General features: G+C 42.0%; 1 protein-coding gene across 1 annotated transcript in view; it reads right to left on the bottom strand.

Annotated features, from left to right (window-relative positions):
* The window catches only part of GABRB1 (gamma-aminobutyric acid type A receptor subunit beta1), an 841,994-nt gene that overhangs the window by 196,695 nt on the left and 626,538 nt on the right, over window positions 1-18,761 (bottom strand). The window contains exon 5 of the mRNA XM_075347011.1: window positions 8,761-8,843. Within this exon, the coding sequence (XP_075203126.1) occupies window positions 8,761-8,843 (83 nt within the window). The remainder of the gene's footprint in view (window positions 1-8,760; window positions 8,844-18,761) is intronic.

The raw sequence follows: 18,761 nt of genomic DNA, 5'->3' as shown, positions 1-18,761 counted from the left end.
GGAGCCTGATCCAAGTTAAATAACACTTGGATCAGGAGACTGTGAACCCTGTTAGTGTCACAGGGTCCACATGCCCAGCCCAGGAACTCCCTGTTAACACCACAGGGGCCCTTGGGTACGCTGTCCGTGTGCGTAGGGGGCACACTTGTGGACAGGTGGTGCAGCAGCCACAGCCCAGTTAACCCCACTGGGCTGCACTAGCAGGACTGGATAGTAGGAGGGAAGCGTGGCGCCTGACCCTATCGTGCCCATCTATGGGTGTCTTGATGTGGCTGGCACTGGATGCCTATCTCTACCTACTGCTTCCAATCTACACTGGCTGTTGCCAAAATGGTCTTTAGTCATGGAGGTGTGCTCTAGCTAAGCATATGTGAAGACTGCGCACCTCCATGTTGTCTCCAGCCCCTTTTATTACTTAAGGTCTGCCCCAAACCCAGGATGAGCCACAATGGCACCTGCAGGGGCCAATTGCGGAGTGCCACATAATCAGTGATGTTACCAATGGCCTATCTGGAACCGCCATGTCACTGATGACACAATGGCAGCACCACCCTAAACACCTCACCAGTCATGGTCTGACGACCAATGGTGGGGTGTCAGGTCATAGGGGCGGAGCTCCGCGAGTCAGTCTGGAGTGGCCACGTCATCATGATATCTGATACCCTCTGGCCTATCAGGGCCTGCCACCTCACGGACATGCCCAGTGAAGTCCTTCCCGGACTTAGCCTCCAATGCACTAAGTGCCTGAGCATGCTCAGTAGCCTGAACCACATACTTTATCTCAGACATGAGACTATCAGGTTGAGCATGCTCAGTAGGCACAACACAGGACTTAGACATGGCACAAAGTCCAAGTACCTGTGCAAAGAGGCTTTTTGCACTAAGTGTGGAAGCATGCTCAGTAGTCTGAACTGAGGACATAGCCTCAGAAATGGCACTATCAGGCTGAGCATGCTCACTAGGCGAAACACTGGACTTAGGCTCTGGCTGGGGTAAATAGGCCCATGCATGCGCACTAGCCGCCTCTCCACACTTAGACGTGGAGGTGGAAGCAGCCAGCTGGACGACGCAAGGCACGGCCAAAAATGGAAGCCGCCGATTTGTAACACCGTGCTTGAAGGAGCCAAACATAAAGTCACTGTTATCACAGACTACACAAATCTAACTTTAGAATCAACTAAAGGACTTAACTGTAGGTAAAGTAAATGGGCTGTATTCCTTTTGAGATTGTAATATATTTTGACATTCAGACCAGGTGTTAAAATCATAAAATCGACACTCTTTCCTCAAGTTTATGACCAACACATTCAGAGAAATTTGATCAAATTCCTATTCTTTCTGAAGCTATAATTGTGTCCTCTGTTTCTGAAGATCTAGCCCCGTACAATACTCCCATTCCAAAAGTTTTGTTCCTCTTAAGTTTTGTCTGCAAGTCCTATAAAAATCCCATGACTAATTTCCCACAGGTCACCCTGGGATTAACACTCTTGGAATTGTTGCCAACTTGTGCTATATTTGGTGGCCAACGATGGTTTGAGACTTGGAATATGTGCTTTCTTCTAAAATGTTTGCTCTAGTGAAAACACCCTAAACCAGTTCTATTGGACCAACATCTCTACACCATGTGCAGAATTATTAGGTAAGTTGTATTTTAGAGGATTTTTTTTATTATTGATCAACAACTATGTTCTCAATCAACCCAAAAGACTCATAAATATCAAAGCTTAATATTTTTGGAAGTTGGTGTGGGTTTTTTTTAGATTTGGCTATCTTAGGGGGATATCTGTTTGTGCAGGTAACTATTACTGTGCAGAATTATTAGGCAACTTAATAAAACCAAATATATTCCCATCTCACTTGTTTATTTTTACCAGGTAAACCAATATAACTGCACAAAATTTAGAAATAAACATTTCTGACATGCAAAAACAAAACCCCTAAAAATTAGTGACCAATATAGCCACTTTTCTTTATGATGACACTCAACAGCCTACCATCCATAGATTCTGTCAGTTGCTTGATCTGTTTACGATTAACATTGTGTGCAGCAGCCACCACAGCCTCCCAGACACTGTTCCGAGAGGTGTACTGTTTTCCTTCCCTGTAGATCTCACATTTTATGAGGTACCACAGGTTCAGATCAGGTGAACAAGGGGGCCATGTCATTATTTTTTCATCTTTTAGACCTTTACTGGCCAGCCACGCTGTGGAGTAGTTGGATGCATGTGATGGAGCATTGTCCTGCATGAAAATCATGTTTTTCTTGAACGATACCTACTTCTTCCTATACCACTGCTTGAAGAAGTTGTCTTCCAGAAACTGGCAGTAGGTCTGGGAGTTGAGCTTCACTCTATCCTCAACCCAAAAAGGTCCCACAAGTTCATCTTTGATGATACCAGCCCATACCAGTACCCCACCTCCACCTTGCTGGCGTCTGAGTCGTAGTGGAGCTCTCTGCCCTTTCTGATCCAGCCTCTGGCCCATCCATCTAGCCCATCAAGAGTCACTCTCATTTCATCAGTCCATAAAACCTTTGAAAAATCAGTCTTAAGATATTTCTTGGCCCAGTTTTGACGTTTTATCTTATGTTTCTTGTTCAAAGGTAGTCATTTTTCAGCCTTCCTTACCTTGGCCATGTCCCTGAGTATGGCACACCTTGTGCTTTTTGATACTCCAGCAACGTTGGAGCTCTGAAATATGGCCAAACTGGTGGCAAATGGCATCTTGCCAGCTTCACGCTTGATTTTCCTCAATTCATGGGCAGTTATTTTGTGCCTTTTTTGCCCAACACGCTTTTGCGACCCTGTTGGCTAATTGCCATGAAACGCTTAATTGTTTGGTGATCACGCTTCAAAAGTTTGGCAATTTCAAGACTGCTGCTTCCCTCTGCAAGACATCTCACCATTTTGGATTTTTCAGAGCCCGTCAAATCTCTTTTCTGACCCATTTTGCCAAAGGAAAGGAAGTTGCCTAATAATTAAGCACACCTTATATCGGGTGTTGATGTCATTACATCAGACCCCTCCTCATTACAGAGATGCACATCACCTGATTTACTTAATTGGTAGTTGGCTCTCAAGCCTATACAACTTGGAGTAGGGTAACATGTATAAAAAGTATCATGTGATCAAAATACTCATTTGCCTAATAATTCTGCACATGGTGTATGGACTTTATTGACCTGCCATTCTCCAAAAAACACAGTTTTAGCAAACAATGCCATTTTGTTCCTTTGTCTGGATTGCCTAACTCACAAACCATAAGTGGTTTATCAAACACATTGTACGTCTATATGGTATTCCGACAATATTGTTTACAATCAAGGAACTCAGTTTGTATCTAAATTCTGATGGTCATTCTATAATAAGATCAATATTGAGTTGTCCTTTTTATCACCAATGGTCAGACTGAATGTGCCAATCTAACATGTGAACAATATACAAGTGCATCTCAATAAATTAGAATATCATCAAAAAGTTAATTTACTTCAGTAATTCAATGCAAAAAGGGAAATGCATATATTATATAGAGTCATTACACACAGAGTGATCTATTTCAAGTGTTTATTTCTGTTAATGTTGGTGATTATGGCTTACAGCCAATGAAAACCCAAAAGTCATTATCTCAGAAAATTAGAATATTATATAAGACCAACTGAAAAAATGATTTTACACTCAGAATTATTGGCCTACTGAAAAGTCTGTACAGTAAATGCACTCAGTGCTTGGTCGGGGCTCCTTTGGCATGAATTACTGCATCAATGTAGCATGGCATGAAGGCGATCAGCCTGTGGCACTGCTGAGGTGTTATGGAAGCCCAGGTTGCTTTGATAGCAGCCTTCAGCTCGTCTGCATTGTTGGGTCTGGTGTCTCTCATTTTCCTCTTGACAATACGCCATAGATTCTCTATGGAGTTTAGGTCAGGCGAATTTGCTGGCCAATCAAGCACAGTGATACTGTGGTTATTAAACCAGGTATTGGTACCTTTGGCAGTGTGGACAGGTGCCAAGTCCTGCTGGAAAATGAATTTTCCATCTCCAACAAGCTTGTCGTCAGAGAGAAGCATGAAGTGCTTTAAAATTTCCTAGTACATGACTGCGCTGACTTTGGTCTTGATAAAACACAGTGGACCTACACTAGCAGATGAAATGGCTCCCCAAACCATCACTGATTGTGGAAACTTCACACTAGACCTCAAGCAGCTTGGCTTGTGGCCTCTCCACTCTTCCTCCAGACTCTGTGACCTTGATTTCCAAATTAAATGCAAAATTTACTTTCATCTGAAAACAACACCTTGAACCACTGAGCAACAGTCCAGTTCTTTTTCTCCTTGCCCCAGGTAAGACGCTTCTGGCGTTGTCTATTGGTCATGAGTGGCTTAACACAAGGAATACGACAGTTGTAGCCCATACCCTGGATACATCTGTGTGTGGTGGCTCTTGAAGCACTGACTCCAGCAGCAGTCCACTCCTTGTGAATCTCCCCAAATGTTTGAATGGCCTTTTCTTAACAATCCTATCAAGGTTGCCGTTATCCCAGTTGCTTGTGCACCTTTTTCTACCACACTTTTTCCTTCCACTCAACTTTCCATTAATATGCTTGGATACAGTACTCTTTGAACAGCCAGCTTCTTTAGGAATGATGACCTTTTGTGGCTTACCCTCCATGTAGAGTGTGTCAATGACTGCCCTCTGGGCATCTGTCAGGTCAGCAGTCTTCCACATTCTTGTGTAGCCTACTGAACCAGATTAAGGGACAATTAGGAAGCCTTTGCAGGTGTTTTTTTTTTAATTATTCTAATTTTCTGAGTTAATGAATTTTGGGTTTTCATTGGCTGTAAGCCATAATCAACAATATTAACAGAAATAAACACCTGAAATAGATCCCTCTGTGTGTAATTCCTCTATATAATATGTGCATTTCCCTTTTTGTATTGAATTACTGACATAATTTAACTTTTTGATGATATTCTAATGTATTGAGATGCACTTGTATTTGGAGTTATATTTTGATCACCAGTTGTACTGGGTAAAACACCTGACATTTGTTGTGTATTTGATTATTAATCAATGTAAAAAATCCAAGACCATTAGTCTATTACCTAGGTTATCATCCACATTTCAGTTGTTTTTTGGCCTTTGAATATGATATTCTAGATAAATAGCCCCAAACCTTTCTTACCTCAAGAGCCAAATTCAGTTGTTATATGACATAGTCAGGGGGATCTATCCCATAATGACATCAATATCCCCACAGTCTCAATATAATGGCAGCCAAAGGAAACCACAACAAAACAACATGCCCACCTCCATTATATACAGTATATTTACATCAGGGGTTCCTCTTAGCCCCCTTTTGGTATTCTTGCACCAGGCACCTTCATAACACTATCGCATACAGCTTCAACTGGCAGTATAATCCTATATCCAGTTTACTGAATTTATCTCTCCCTCTACACTAGTGTACAAAGGACACCAACAAATATTAAAAGCATTTAAAAAGTACAAGAAATGTACTCTCAAGCGGGCTTTACACGCTGCGACATCGCTAATGCGAACTCGTTGGGGTCACGGAATTCGTGACGCACATCCGGCCGCATTAGCGATGCCGTTGCGTGTAACACCGATAAGCGATTTTGCATCGTTGCAAAAACGTGCAAAATCGCTAATTGGCGACACGGGGGTCCATTCTCAAATCTCGTTACTGCAGCAGTAACGAGGTTGTTCCTCGTTCCTGCGGCAGCACACATCGCTGCGTGTGACGCCGCAGGAACGAGGAAGCTCCCCTTACCTGCCTCCCGGCCGCTATGAGGAAGGAAGGAGGTGGGCGGGATGTTACGTCCCGCTCAGCTCCGCCCCTCCGCTGTTATTGGGCGGCGGTTCAGTGACGTCGCTGTGACGCCGCACGGACCGCCCCCTTAGAAAGGAGGCGGTTCGCCCGTCACAGCGACATCGCCGGACAGGTATGTATGTGTGACCGGTCTGGGCGATGTTGTGCGGCACGGGCAGCGATTTGCCCGTGTCGCGCAACAGATGGGGCCGGCTACCCACACTAGCGATATTGGGACCGATATCGCAGTGTGTAAAGTAGCCTTCAGTCTCGGTATGGATGAAATAGTCCAAAAAGAATAAACATCCTTGGATTTATTTTTTTCGGGCTGATTGTACATGTTTTGTACTTGGGCCTGTTCCGCCCACAGCCATGACTCAGTCATGGGTACGGGATTGAAAAAGACCAAGTAAGTGCTGCTAAGAGCAGTTCTACTATTCATATGTGAGGCCGTCTGGTACACTTTATAAAAATATTTTAGTGTAGGACTGCCCCAAAGAGATTTGCCGTGACGTGGCAGGGTAGCTCAAAAAATTGCAATGTTATGCCAAAAATCTCAAATTTTTATAAGTACAGTTTGGATTTTTTAGTGCTGAAGTGCACATTTAGTGCTGGCTTTTTGTTTTTCTTCTTTGTTAAATGTTTTTAATATTTGCCGGTGTCCTGTCTGTCAATAAAATTTCATACTTTTTTACATACATTATATTCTTTATTTTGTGTGCACTATGTTAATTTTCTGTGCAACCTTTCTTTCTTGATCATGTATTTGACTTTTGCAGTGTTAGTAGCACCCCAATCATAATTAATTTTGTTGGTGCCGTTTGTCTTTTTTTACTCCTCGCTAGTATACATGCATCCAGATCTGCTCTTCTGTACAAGGCTACTCCCAAAAGTCACCATCCGAAGAACTTATCTTCATGGTTGTTTGCTAAACTTGTTTCTAATGCTCCGAGATGATAGACCACAATGATCCGCACAACATATGCCCACGAGTCACATGTGGCTTCTCAACCATAGTTTCTGGACCAACGTTCTAGACAAGTTGGAGTGTATCTGGTCTGAGGTAAGAAAAAATCTGAGAAGGACACAAGATAGACTACAACCACTAATGATTAATTGTCCATGCTTCACTATTGAGAATAAGTTGTGATTATTTTCCAGGAATATCAAGCTCAAGGTCCCCTCTGCTAAGATAGGGCTTAAAACCACCAGCCCTTATGAGATATCTGAGGTTGTCAATCAGGTATACTTCTGTTTAAACTTCCTCCTTCCTTCAGGATTCATAATGTTTTCCAAAAATGCTTACCAAAGACATACTGTTCACCTTTGCAATCATCTTCCCCTTATATGCAGCCTTGAGACTGAAGTAGAAAATATCCTTGCTTCCCGGATACAATACCTTGTACATTGGGAGGGCTATTGTTCAGAAGAAAGATCTTAGATGTAGGCTAACAGCATCTGCAGACGATCATCTTAGTTGGAGGTTCCATTGATCTTTCACTGAGAAGTTTTATGCTAAGGGTCTAGGGGATAATCATAAGATTGTAGGCACTGGGACATCCATGCCAGTGCCTGTCCTCTCTGTTTCTGCTTTAGCTGTCGGGTTACACAGAGTGACTATATAGTTGGCTTGTTTTACTCCTGGGACTTTGAGTTACATGCAGCCCAGAAGCTTGGAGCTTAATTTCTGCCTAGTTAGTATTTCTCTCCGCTGTCAGTTTTGTGTGGGGCTGATCTCTATTAAGCTTCTGAAAGTTTCAACTGCCATTCATAATACATATTAATCTGGTTAACTGCAGTCTGTTTGCTCTTGTTTTGCATTTATTTACCTTGTTCTGACATTTTCTGATGATTCTCTTGCCTGATGATTTTGTCCCTATCTGTACCTCCTGGTTCTGACCCGGCTACCTGACCATTCTTCCTGCCAGCTTGCACCACCAGCCAGCAGCTACTCTGATAAGCTAGCCCATGATTGCTGTGTAGGTCCACATCCTTCAGCAAGAGTTAAAGGGTGAAGGCCAGAGCTCCCCCTGGGGACCCAATAGTTGGAAAAATTAAAAGACTGTCTGTGGTAGCCTACCTGACCATTCTTCCTGCCAGCCTGCACCACCAGCCAGCAGCTTCTCTGATGAGTTAGCCCATGAGCCCTAAGTAAGTCCACGTCCTTTAGCAGGAGTTAAAGGGTGAAGGCCAGAGCTCCCCCTGGGGACCCAATAGTTGGAAAAGTGAAAAGACTGTCTGTGGTAGCCTACCTGACCATTCTTCCTGCCAGCCTGCATCACCAGCCAGCAGCTTCTCTGATGAGTTAGCCCATGAGCCCTAAGTCCACATCCTTGAGCAGGAGTTAAAGGATGAAGGCCAGAGCTGCCTCTGTGGACCCAATAGTTGGAAAGGTGAAAAGACTGTCTGTGGTAGCATTTTTTTGGGGCTCTCAGGTGACTATTAACAGTCCCTCTGTAACAGAAAGAAGGATTTCCACACAACAACTAAAGATGTGTAGTCAGTTCCGAAAAGATGTTTGCATCCTCCCTGCCGGTGTACCTAAGACAATTGATGCTTTTATGAAATTTTGAATGCAAATATTGGTCACCAAATATTGATTTGATATAAATCTCTACTTTATTCATTCAAATTGCATTTTGTTAGTTAATAAAAATTAACATTTCTATTTTTGTAGATATCATTAATTTGTAGAATTGTTTTCACGACTGATTAAAACCTGCAAAGCGCTGTAGTTGGCAGCTTCCTTCCATTTATACCATGCTTCGAATTGTCGCTCCATTGTTCCCTCACTGCCTTCCAATGCTGCTCTGCTTGCTTAAAATGACCAAGAAAAAGTCCAACAGGAAATTTACATCACAGAAGGATAGCAACAGAAACAGTCACATATTTAGACAATTCCCCTATTAAAAGTAAACAGGAGTGGACTTACAGCTTTCAATTTCTAGAGTGCAGTTTTGTTCATCTAAGGGGTACCGGCGTAGATCCATCATACACGCTGCCGTGGTTGTAATCCTAGAACAAAAATATAGAATATGTGAAATGCAATCATTTTCGTACACATTATTACAGTAAATGCTGTAACTTGTCTAACGTGGCATGGTCATAAGGCCGCATTACACGCTGTGATATTGTTACCGATATCGCTAGCTTGCGTTCCCACCCCTATCGGTTGTGCGTCACGGGCAAATCGCTGCCCGTGGCGCACAACATCGCCCGGACCCGTCACACTACTTGCCTGCCTAGCGATGTCGCTGTGACCGGCAAACCGCATCCTTTCTAAGGGGGCGGTTCGTTCAGCGTCACAGCGACGTCACTAAGCGGCCGGCGGCCGCAGGTAAGGTGAGGTTCCTCGTTCCTGCGGTGTCACACATAGCGATGTGTGGTGCCGCAGGAATGACGAACAACATCGTACTTGTAACAGCAACGATAATTGGGAATAGGGGGGGGCATGTCACCGATTAGCGATTTTGAATGTTTTTGCGACGATTCAAAATCGCTCATAGGTGTCACACGCAATGAAATCGCTAACGCGGCCGGATGTGCGTCACAAATTCCGTGACCCCATCGACATCGCTTTAGTGATGTCGTAGCGTGTAAAGCGGTATATAGTTTAAAATGCTTTATCAGGCAATAGACTGGGATTGCTACCAATTCCTGAGATGAAGGTGATCTGGTATTCAGCGATATAACCTAACTAAACATGTATCGTTATACATATAGTAAGGATTGTCTGGAAATTGTAGCTTTCTTCAGCATAAGAAATTACATACAGCATTAAAAAATAATAGGCGGAAATATTAAAAGGGTTGCCTAGGACTTTAATATTGATAACCTATCATTAGAATAGATAATCAATGTCTGATTGGTAGGGATACAACACCTGGCACAGCCACCAATCAGCTGTTCCTGGTGCCGCCGACCAATGCTAATCAGTTGCGTAGCTGCACAACTCCATGAACTATATAGTGTTCCCAGGTGGGTACTGCAAATCAATGGAATCAATAAGGTGTGGAAGTGCAGCACCCAGCTACGGCCACTATTCCATTGACTAAGCTGTGCTGTGCAGCAACTAAGTAGTTCTGAATGGTGGCTGTATTGGGAAAAGCTGATCATTGGGGGTGCCAGTTGTTGCATCCCACCGATCAGGCATTGACGATAGGTCAGACATTGATGATGTTGAAGTTCCAGGCAACTTTTTAAAAGGAATCTGTCAGAAGGTTTTTGCTACCTCATTTGATAGCAACATATTGTATTCAAAGAGACTCTGAATCTTAAGATGTCTCACTTAGACTACTAGCTGCAGCCATTCTGACACAATCAGAGCTTTTAGTTTTAGCAAAGCAAAAAACTTGAGAGATCTGTACCTGCCCACACCAGACTTTCAATAGAGATTATAAATTGACAGTGAGCTGTCAATCACCAGAGATGGTGTGCCAGACTGCCTTGAGCATGACATAGTAGTCTGGCAATGATAATCACTAGGTGATAAAGCCTTTAGATTAAGTAAACAACAGCACACAGGCTTATAAGAGTGGCTTAGTTGATTTTTGTTTTTCAACCCAATGTTTTGGGGTATGAAATGACTGCATAGGGGCTCCTAGGCTGGACCTCAGTCTAGAGACCTGCGCTGCCCTTTATCTTAGAGGTACACTGGATGGTAGCAAGGTCTAAGCCCCCAGTGTGACCCAGACTCCTGTTCAAACCCTGATTTTACTTCCCCTCTCTCTCACTCTTGAGCAGGCTGAAAAACACAGTAACAAAACCCCACAAAAACGACATGGACAAGGGAGAGCCAAAACTCATACAGGTGCACTCAAAGATGAAGGAGAATCAATACATGTACAGAGGGAATAAAGAAAGAAAGAAGAAAGTAAATACACAACAGGGGAACTTTTACACCCCACAAAATAGCAAAATAAAGGTCACCAAGAACTGGATCACCACAAAGGACGGAAATTACAGGAGCTAAGCTGAAGCTATTATTGGCTCAGAGAAACAGACTCCCATCCCTTAAATAGCAAGGAGATGGCTGTGGGTGGTAATCAGCAACATGAGCTCCCAGGAGCTGCACAACAATCCACAGGATATAACTCCTGTAGGACTGGGGATAAATGGAAATAAATCAGCCGATGTCTAGCTCTGGTCGAGCAACTAGGAGACATCAGGTTGCCAGTCAGACTCTACAATGTGAACAGAGTCTGACGCCATTGTGGCACCCCGCGATTGTGGACCCGAACACCGCATGACACCCCTACAGCATGTTGTCCTCAGATTACATAGCAAAATCCTGCTGACAGAAGTGCTAGTTGACCCAGATTAAGTCAGATAGGTTAATCAGTGTACCAAAATATCTTCTGGTGTCACAGACTCTCAGAACGGTGACAAAATAATAGCCCCCTAATACAGACCCACGAAATTGGTCAATATAATTTCATATGAAAAGGAGCACACACATTTCTACCATTCTCTACAGCCTACTGTAAGTAGATATTGTAAATATAGATGATACTTTATTATGTAATTGCTTCTGTAGACATTTTTTAATTAGTTTTTGTTTATACTGCAGAATTTCACTTGGGAATTCTTATTAACTGTCATATAGGTTTATGTCTCATTCACAGTCTAAAAGCAGCTGTGGAATCCAGTGTAAGAGTAGCAGTAAATTTACACCACAAAGGTGGAGAACGTGAAAAAAGTCATTATTAGAGCCCCCCTGAAGCTAAATTAGAGAATCTGATAATAACCCAACCGCTGGTTAAGCAATCCCATAACACATTCCCTCCCCTGCACTGTATGATAAACTGTATTTGTTTTGATCACATATTAAGTGTTATTTTTGCTTTTTTGTTTTCTTTTAACCGCAATATTTATATTCAATGATATAATGTATTTTATGCCCGATAGGTAAAAATGAAAAAATTATAAATTCAAAATGAGATGCTGGTATACCAATAGCACATGGCTTTTTTAATGGCAAAAATATACTTTCATGACATTTTAAAAAAATATGCATAAACATATTAACAACAAAAAACAGTTACCAGTATTTTAAAAAAAAACAAAACATGTACTGTACACTGGAGATCAAAATTAGAGAACAACACACAATTTCGTAAATGTTAAGGTCATTGTGTAGCCCTATGTGATTATATCCTAACATGAGTAAACGACCAGTATTTTAAGCTTATTTCATAAATTGAATTTAAAGTAAAGCACATAATAAAAATGTAAATGAGACAAATGGAAAAGAACAATGATTAAAATTAGAGAACAGTTTCAGCTACCTGCAAGTTATTGGTGTTAATCTGGCACCTGGTGCTAATATCCTTAATTATCTGACAAACCCTATTTTACTGGCAGCCTAACTTTCCAGTTGCCACTGACTTTAGAAAAAAGGTGTGCCGTTCCAAAGTGACTGAAACCCTCCAGCAGCAGGTTGTCCAGATGAAGGCCAAAAGGATGACCCTATCAGCCAAAGCAAGAGAAGTTGGTCGTTCAAAGTCTGTGATTTTGAGAATATTGCATCTTTACATCACAAACTCTTTCAAGTCCCCCAAGAAGGTTGGTCATCCTCAAAATACAAATGCAAGAAAGGACAGGATAATGCAGAGAACCTCCATGGGTAATCGTTTCAACACTGCAGCTGGAATTACTCTGCAGTTGAGCACTGAACAGGGTAAGGGCCTGTCTCATCATACTTTGTTACGATGTTTAAGAGCATTTGCACTGAAAGCCACTCTGCAGTGACCAAACCTTTCATTAGCAGAAAGAATCAAAAGGCTAGAATCACCATTGGTGAGGAGCAGGTTGTGTGGACAGAAGAGAAGTGGTCCACAGTTAATTTTAGCTATGAAAGCAAGTTTAATTTATTTAGGTCTGACGGCAAACATTATGTTCATTGAGAAACTGGGGAAAGACTGAACCCAATGTGTGTTAAGAAGTCAGAGAAGGGTGGCAGAGTAAGTGTCATGGTTTGGGGAATGTTTTCTGCAGCAGGAGTTTGACCTCTCATACAGCTACATGGCAGAGTGAATGCAAGTGTGTATCAGAACCTTCTTCAAAAACACGTGGTTCTTTACTTGTATTCATCACTCAGTCAACCAGCAATTTTCATGCAGGACACTTCTCCCTGTCATGCAGCAAAATGGGTAAAGAAGTTCCTTGAAACAGAAAACATTGAAACAATGAAATGACCAGCCCAGATTCCTGATCTAAATCAAATAGAAAACTGCTGGAAAATCCTTGGTGACAAAGTTATGGCCAAGAAACCTACAACAGTCAAAGAACTGTGGAAGAGACTGGAAGAAGAGTGGACCTGTTACGGATGGGACAATTGGATATAAAATAGTATGATATCAATCATCACCCGAAGTGCGCCGGGCAGGTATTAAAGCCATCATGGGACAGGAGAATGAAATACAGCAACTCAGGAGAACCCAAAGGAAATGAAGGGGATGTTTAAGGGCACACCCCAACATGTAGTGTGTCCCTGTTAAACTTCACAAGTACATGGGTAATGGTCACGTCTGTAGGGACACGTCAAAACCAAAAGGAATCGCAACAGGTATCGGACACGTGTGTTGGAACCCATCAGACCGAGAGGTAACCCAGTTAACATCACTGGGAAACATAGGACGTTACCACTGAACTGGTCACGTGCATACAGGGGCACGTCAGACCGTGTACTGGTACAAAGGAATCAGTCACATGTGTAGAGGGCACCTCAGACCAAGTAGGCTACCCAGTTAGCGTCACTGAGCATCTGAGGACTGGTACACACACACAAGTCTGCCACTGACACTGCAGACTGGTCACATGCATAGGGAGCACGTCAGTCCATGTGGACACTGACCCTTACCGTGCCAAGACACAGCTGTACCGAGATACAAATACCTGGTACCAGCGCCTAGCCCTAAAACATATATACACTGGTAGGACAATGGTTAACTCTCACCGTACCTAGGTACAGGTGTGCATGGATACGAATACCCGGCACCGACGCTTAACCCTTAAGTAGTCACTGTCCATCCGTATCCATACACACACCTGCCACAAGCACTGCAAGAAAATGGTGCTGGAACCCAATCACTCTAACAGCCAGGATAGCAGCTTTAGCTGTCAGCTTGCAGTATGACACTTGCGCGCCGATGGGTGGAGCTACAGACTTTTTATAGCCGCCTCCCTGGCCCAGGCCACATGGCATGTGGTAATGGCATCGGCTGCAGCCATACAGAGACTGCCACGTCATTGCTGATGTCATGACGACCAATCAGTGGCTGCCACTTCATCGCTGATGTCACTGATGACCAATCTGTGGCCGCCTTGTCATTGAAGACATCACGCACATGCTCAGTATGGCTGCATGAGCACTTAAGCTCAGGATGGTACAAAATGCTAGCCAGCTGATACGTCAAGCGATGGCCAGGTGGTGCTGCGGAGTTGACCGACCCCAATGTGGGAGTCAATGATGGGACTGGACTGGTTCGAGGCACAACAGAAACCCGAACCGTAACAGGACCAAAATCCCACCAGAGCAGTGTGAGAGACTAGTGATGTCCTGTGGCCGCAGGTGTGCTGAAGTCATTCAAAGCAAAGGCCTGTACATTTCTTACTGATCGGTGACTGTTGTTACCTTCAGAAAATTTAGTTATAATCTTTCTCTGTGCTACAGCCAATGCTGTTCTCTAAAAATCACGTTTTGGGCGAAATAAAGGTTTAATGCTGTTAAACTTTGGATCTTGTACCCCTTCCAAATAAAAACTTCAAACGTTGATCAATGTAGATTACATTATTTCTGAAAAAAACAAGTGATCATACATTGTTCTCTAATTTTGATCTCCAGTCTAGGGTCTATGATTCTATATCACCATATATGACCAAAATTAGCTACCATGCAAATATGGGTTTTGGAAAATTCTACAAAAACTGATTGAAATCCTAAATTTACATATGGTGTGTCATTTTGTAATGTGTTTTTTTTTTAACAGAAATGGAATTGAAAATATTAACATAAAATACACAGTAAAATTCCAAACCAAGCCTTGTCTAAAACTCCATTTGGTGTCTGTGATAATTCACACCATTTGTTATCTTAGTATCTTTAACCACAATGTTTCCACTGAGCACTTCCACCTTTCTTCTCGGCACTGACAACATTTTGAAGTTTTCTTTAACTGCAATTCACACACTTATCTTGACAAATAACATGTTAAAATAAAAAGTAAACAGCGGGTCTCTTTTTGAACAAGAAAGCCAAAAAGTACTATGGAAAAGAATTTTTGGCAGCATAAAAGTACACATACAGTGGCATGCAAACGTTTAAGCACCCCTGGTCAAGTTTACTGATATTCTAAACAATAAAGCAAGTTGAAGACGAAATTATCTGTAAAAGCCATAAAGTTAAGGCTAACATATATCCTCTGCATTTTAGACAAAAAAAAATATATATATATTTTTTACATTTTTAAATTCACAGCAAAAAGTAAAGTGGGCCAATGCAAAATATTGGGTACCCTCCATGGTTAGTACCCGGCAGCACCCCCTTTGGCAAGTATCAAAGCTTGTAAATGTTTTTTGTAGCCAGCCAAGAGTCTTTCAATTCTTGTTTGAGGAATTTTCATGCTTTCTTCCTTGGAAAAGTCTTCTTGCTCTGTAAGATTCCCGGGTCCTCTTGCATACACTGCTCTTTTGCGGTCTAACCACAGCTTTTCAATGATGTTCAGATCAGAGGACTGTGAGGGACATTGTAAAACCTTCAGCTTGTACCTTTTGACATAGGCTAATGTGGATTTTGAATTGTGTTTAGGATCCTTATCCATTTGTAGAAGTCATCCTCTTTTCAACTTCAGCTTTTTTACAGATGGTGTTATGTTTGCTTGACGAATTTGTTAAACTTTAATTGAATCCATTCTTTCCTCTACTCGTGAAATGTTCCCAGTGCCATTGAATAGAACACAACCCAAAACATGATTAATCCACCCCCATGCTTAATGGTTGTCGAGATGTACTTGTCATGACATTCTGTCTCCTTTTTTTCCCAAACATTTGGTTTGATCATTGTGGTCAAGGAGTTCTATTTTAACCTCATCAGTTAACATGACTTGTTTCCAAAATACATCAGTCTTGTTTAGATGTTATTTTGCATACTACTGATGCTAAAGTTTATGGTTAGGACGCAGAAGAGGTTTCCTTCAGATGACTCTTCCATGAAGGCCATTTTTCTGTAGGTGTCTCTGAACAGTAGAACAATGTACCACAACTCAAGAGTTGGCTAAATCTTCCTGAAGGACTTTTGCAGTGAAGTGAAGGTTCTGATTTGCCACTCTAGCAATCCTACGAGCAGCTCTCACAGAAATGCTTGCTTATCCTGACCTCCACTGTTTCTGTAAGTGCCATTTCTGAATTACTTTTCTAACTGAGGAAAGGTCAGCTTGAAAACGCTTTGTTATTTTCTTCTAGCTTTCTTCTGCTTTGTGGGCCTTCACTATTTTAATTTTCAGAGTGCTAGGCAGCTGTTTTGAAAAACCCATGGCTGTTGTTTTATTTGCACAAGGTTAGAGGAAGCTGGGTTTTTATAAAGCTGTGAAATTTGCATCACCTGTCCTATCCTAACTATGATAATGAACAAGCCACAAACCTAACAGGCTAATTAAGGTCTGAAATGATAGTCAAAGTTATCTAAGCACACAAATCTCCAAGGGTGTTCAAACTTTTGCATTGGCCCATTTTCATTTTTGTAGTTTTTAAAATGTTAAAGATGAAAATATTTTTTTTGTTCTTACCTAAAATATAAAGGAAATGTGTCATCTTTAACTTTATGACTTTTAGAGATCATTTCATTTTCAACTTGATTAACTGTTCACAATAACAGTAATTTTGACCAGTGGTGCTCAAACTTCTGCATAGCACTGTACATACATAAAATACAGAGATCATCCAAGGTAGTAAAACTACTGAGAAGGAAATCTGAAGTTCAATTTGGTCAGGAAATTTGATTCAAATAAAATTGTTTTACTATGCTCGGAGGACAGATCACACTAAATGTTGGGTGAAAAAAATAAAGAATCTCCTGTCTACAACCCTTCCATTGTCAACACAGCTCATTGCTTATTTGTTCCGGTTCGGTCATCATTCACTGCTGGTCTTCTTCCCACCAAGGTCTCGTTTTGGTGCTTTGAAAACTACAATGCCTCCTATGTTTGAAAAATCAGTATAGATCACACCGAATGCCAAGTCCGTTGGGCTACGCCATCATTACATCATGTGACTTTGTGGGCAGCAGAGGTATCGAAAACCTGGTACAATTTATAGTGTAAAGAAGACAGGTGGCCTGTAAATCAAGACTCAATCACAACTACCAAGCGAGGAGCTGCAGACAAGATGAAGGCTATGGTGGGGTGAGTATTTATTAATTTTATATTTAACTCCTTCCCATTACTTTTAGAGCAAAATGGTAGCCAGTAGAGAGGGGAAAATAGTGAAATATTCGGGTTCAGATTATGCCATCTAAATACCTAGTACTATTCCAGTATTCATCACGAATAATGAATCTAATGCAAGCCAATGAGGAACCCAACCATTTTTTTGAGAAATCTTCAAGAAAAATGCTCGGGTTCCCCATTGACTTGCATTAGATTCATTATTCGTGACGAATACTGGAATAGTAATCGTAGGGAAAAAACGGGGAAATATCCAGCATCCAAATCCCAGTAGAAATCTCAAAATTATCCATTTATTAGGTATGCGTTAAAATCCATTTCCTTTTTTAAAATAATACACACATTGACATATGTTGTATATATCGCAATGTGTGCATTATTTTAAAAGAGGAAATGGACTTTAATGCATACCTAATAAATGGATAATTTTTAAGAGATTTCTACTGGGATTTGGATGCTGGATATTTTCCCGTTTTTTCCCTGTGACTACAGCTTGGCCGACCTGTGAATTAGTCCGTGCACCATCTTGTTTCTCATGGTTCTCCTCGGGACTGGGTGAGCTGGTTGTTTTTTGTACTTTATACAGTATATACTCTGGAATAGTACTTGGTATTCGGTTAGCATTATCCAAACCCGAATAGTTCACTATTTGCCCATTTCTAGTAGCCAGCTATCATTTTGCTAGATTCAAATTAAAAAAAGTTTAGATTCTGAATAATTAGAATTTCTTTGTTAATTTCGATTTGACGTGAAGCTCAGTCATTCCCAATTAAATCTTCTTAAGGGCGCTTTACAAGCAGCGACATCGCTAGTGATGTCGTTCGTGAAAGCACCCGCCCCCGTGATTTGTGCGTCATGGGTAAATCGCTGCCCGTGGCGTACAAAATCGCTAGTACCCGTCACACACACTTACCTTCCTAGTGACGTCGTTGTGGCCGGAGAACAGCCTCTTTTCTAAGAGGGCGGTTCGTGCGGCATCACAACGACGTCACACGGCAGGCGTCCAATAGAAGCAGAGGGGCAGAGAGCAGCCACATGAAAGTCATGCCCACCTCGTTGCCAGAGGACGCAGGTACGGTGTTGTTCGTCATTCCTGGGGTGTCACACATAGTGATGTGTACTGTCTCAGGAACGATGAACAACCTGCGTCAAGCACGAGAAACGACATTTGGGAAATGGACGACGTGTCAACAATCAATGATTTGGGGAGTATTTTGCATCGTTAGCGGTCGCTCGTACGTGTCACACGCAATAACGTCACTAACAAGGCCGGATGTGCGTCAAGAATTTCGTGACCCCAACGACATCTCATTAGCAATGTCGTTGCGTGTAACAGGGTTTTTACAATAGGGGAAGACATACTCTATGTGCAGCTATTTCAGCAGCAAAGAGGGTCATAGGGGAGGGAAGCTCAGACACATTGCTTGTTCTCAGACAGGACACTGCTGGTATCATAGTTTTCTTATTTTGAAGATTCTCTTCCTCGATTCAG

Source organism: Anomaloglossus baeobatrachus, chromosome 1, assembly GCF_048569485.1.
Source record: "Anomaloglossus baeobatrachus isolate aAnoBae1 chromosome 1, aAnoBae1.hap1, whole genome shotgun sequence".
NCBI classification, from domain to species: Eukaryota; Metazoa; Chordata; class Amphibia; order Anura; family Aromobatidae; genus Anomaloglossus; species Anomaloglossus baeobatrachus.
This window is presented reverse-complemented; position numbering and strand designations above follow the sequence as displayed.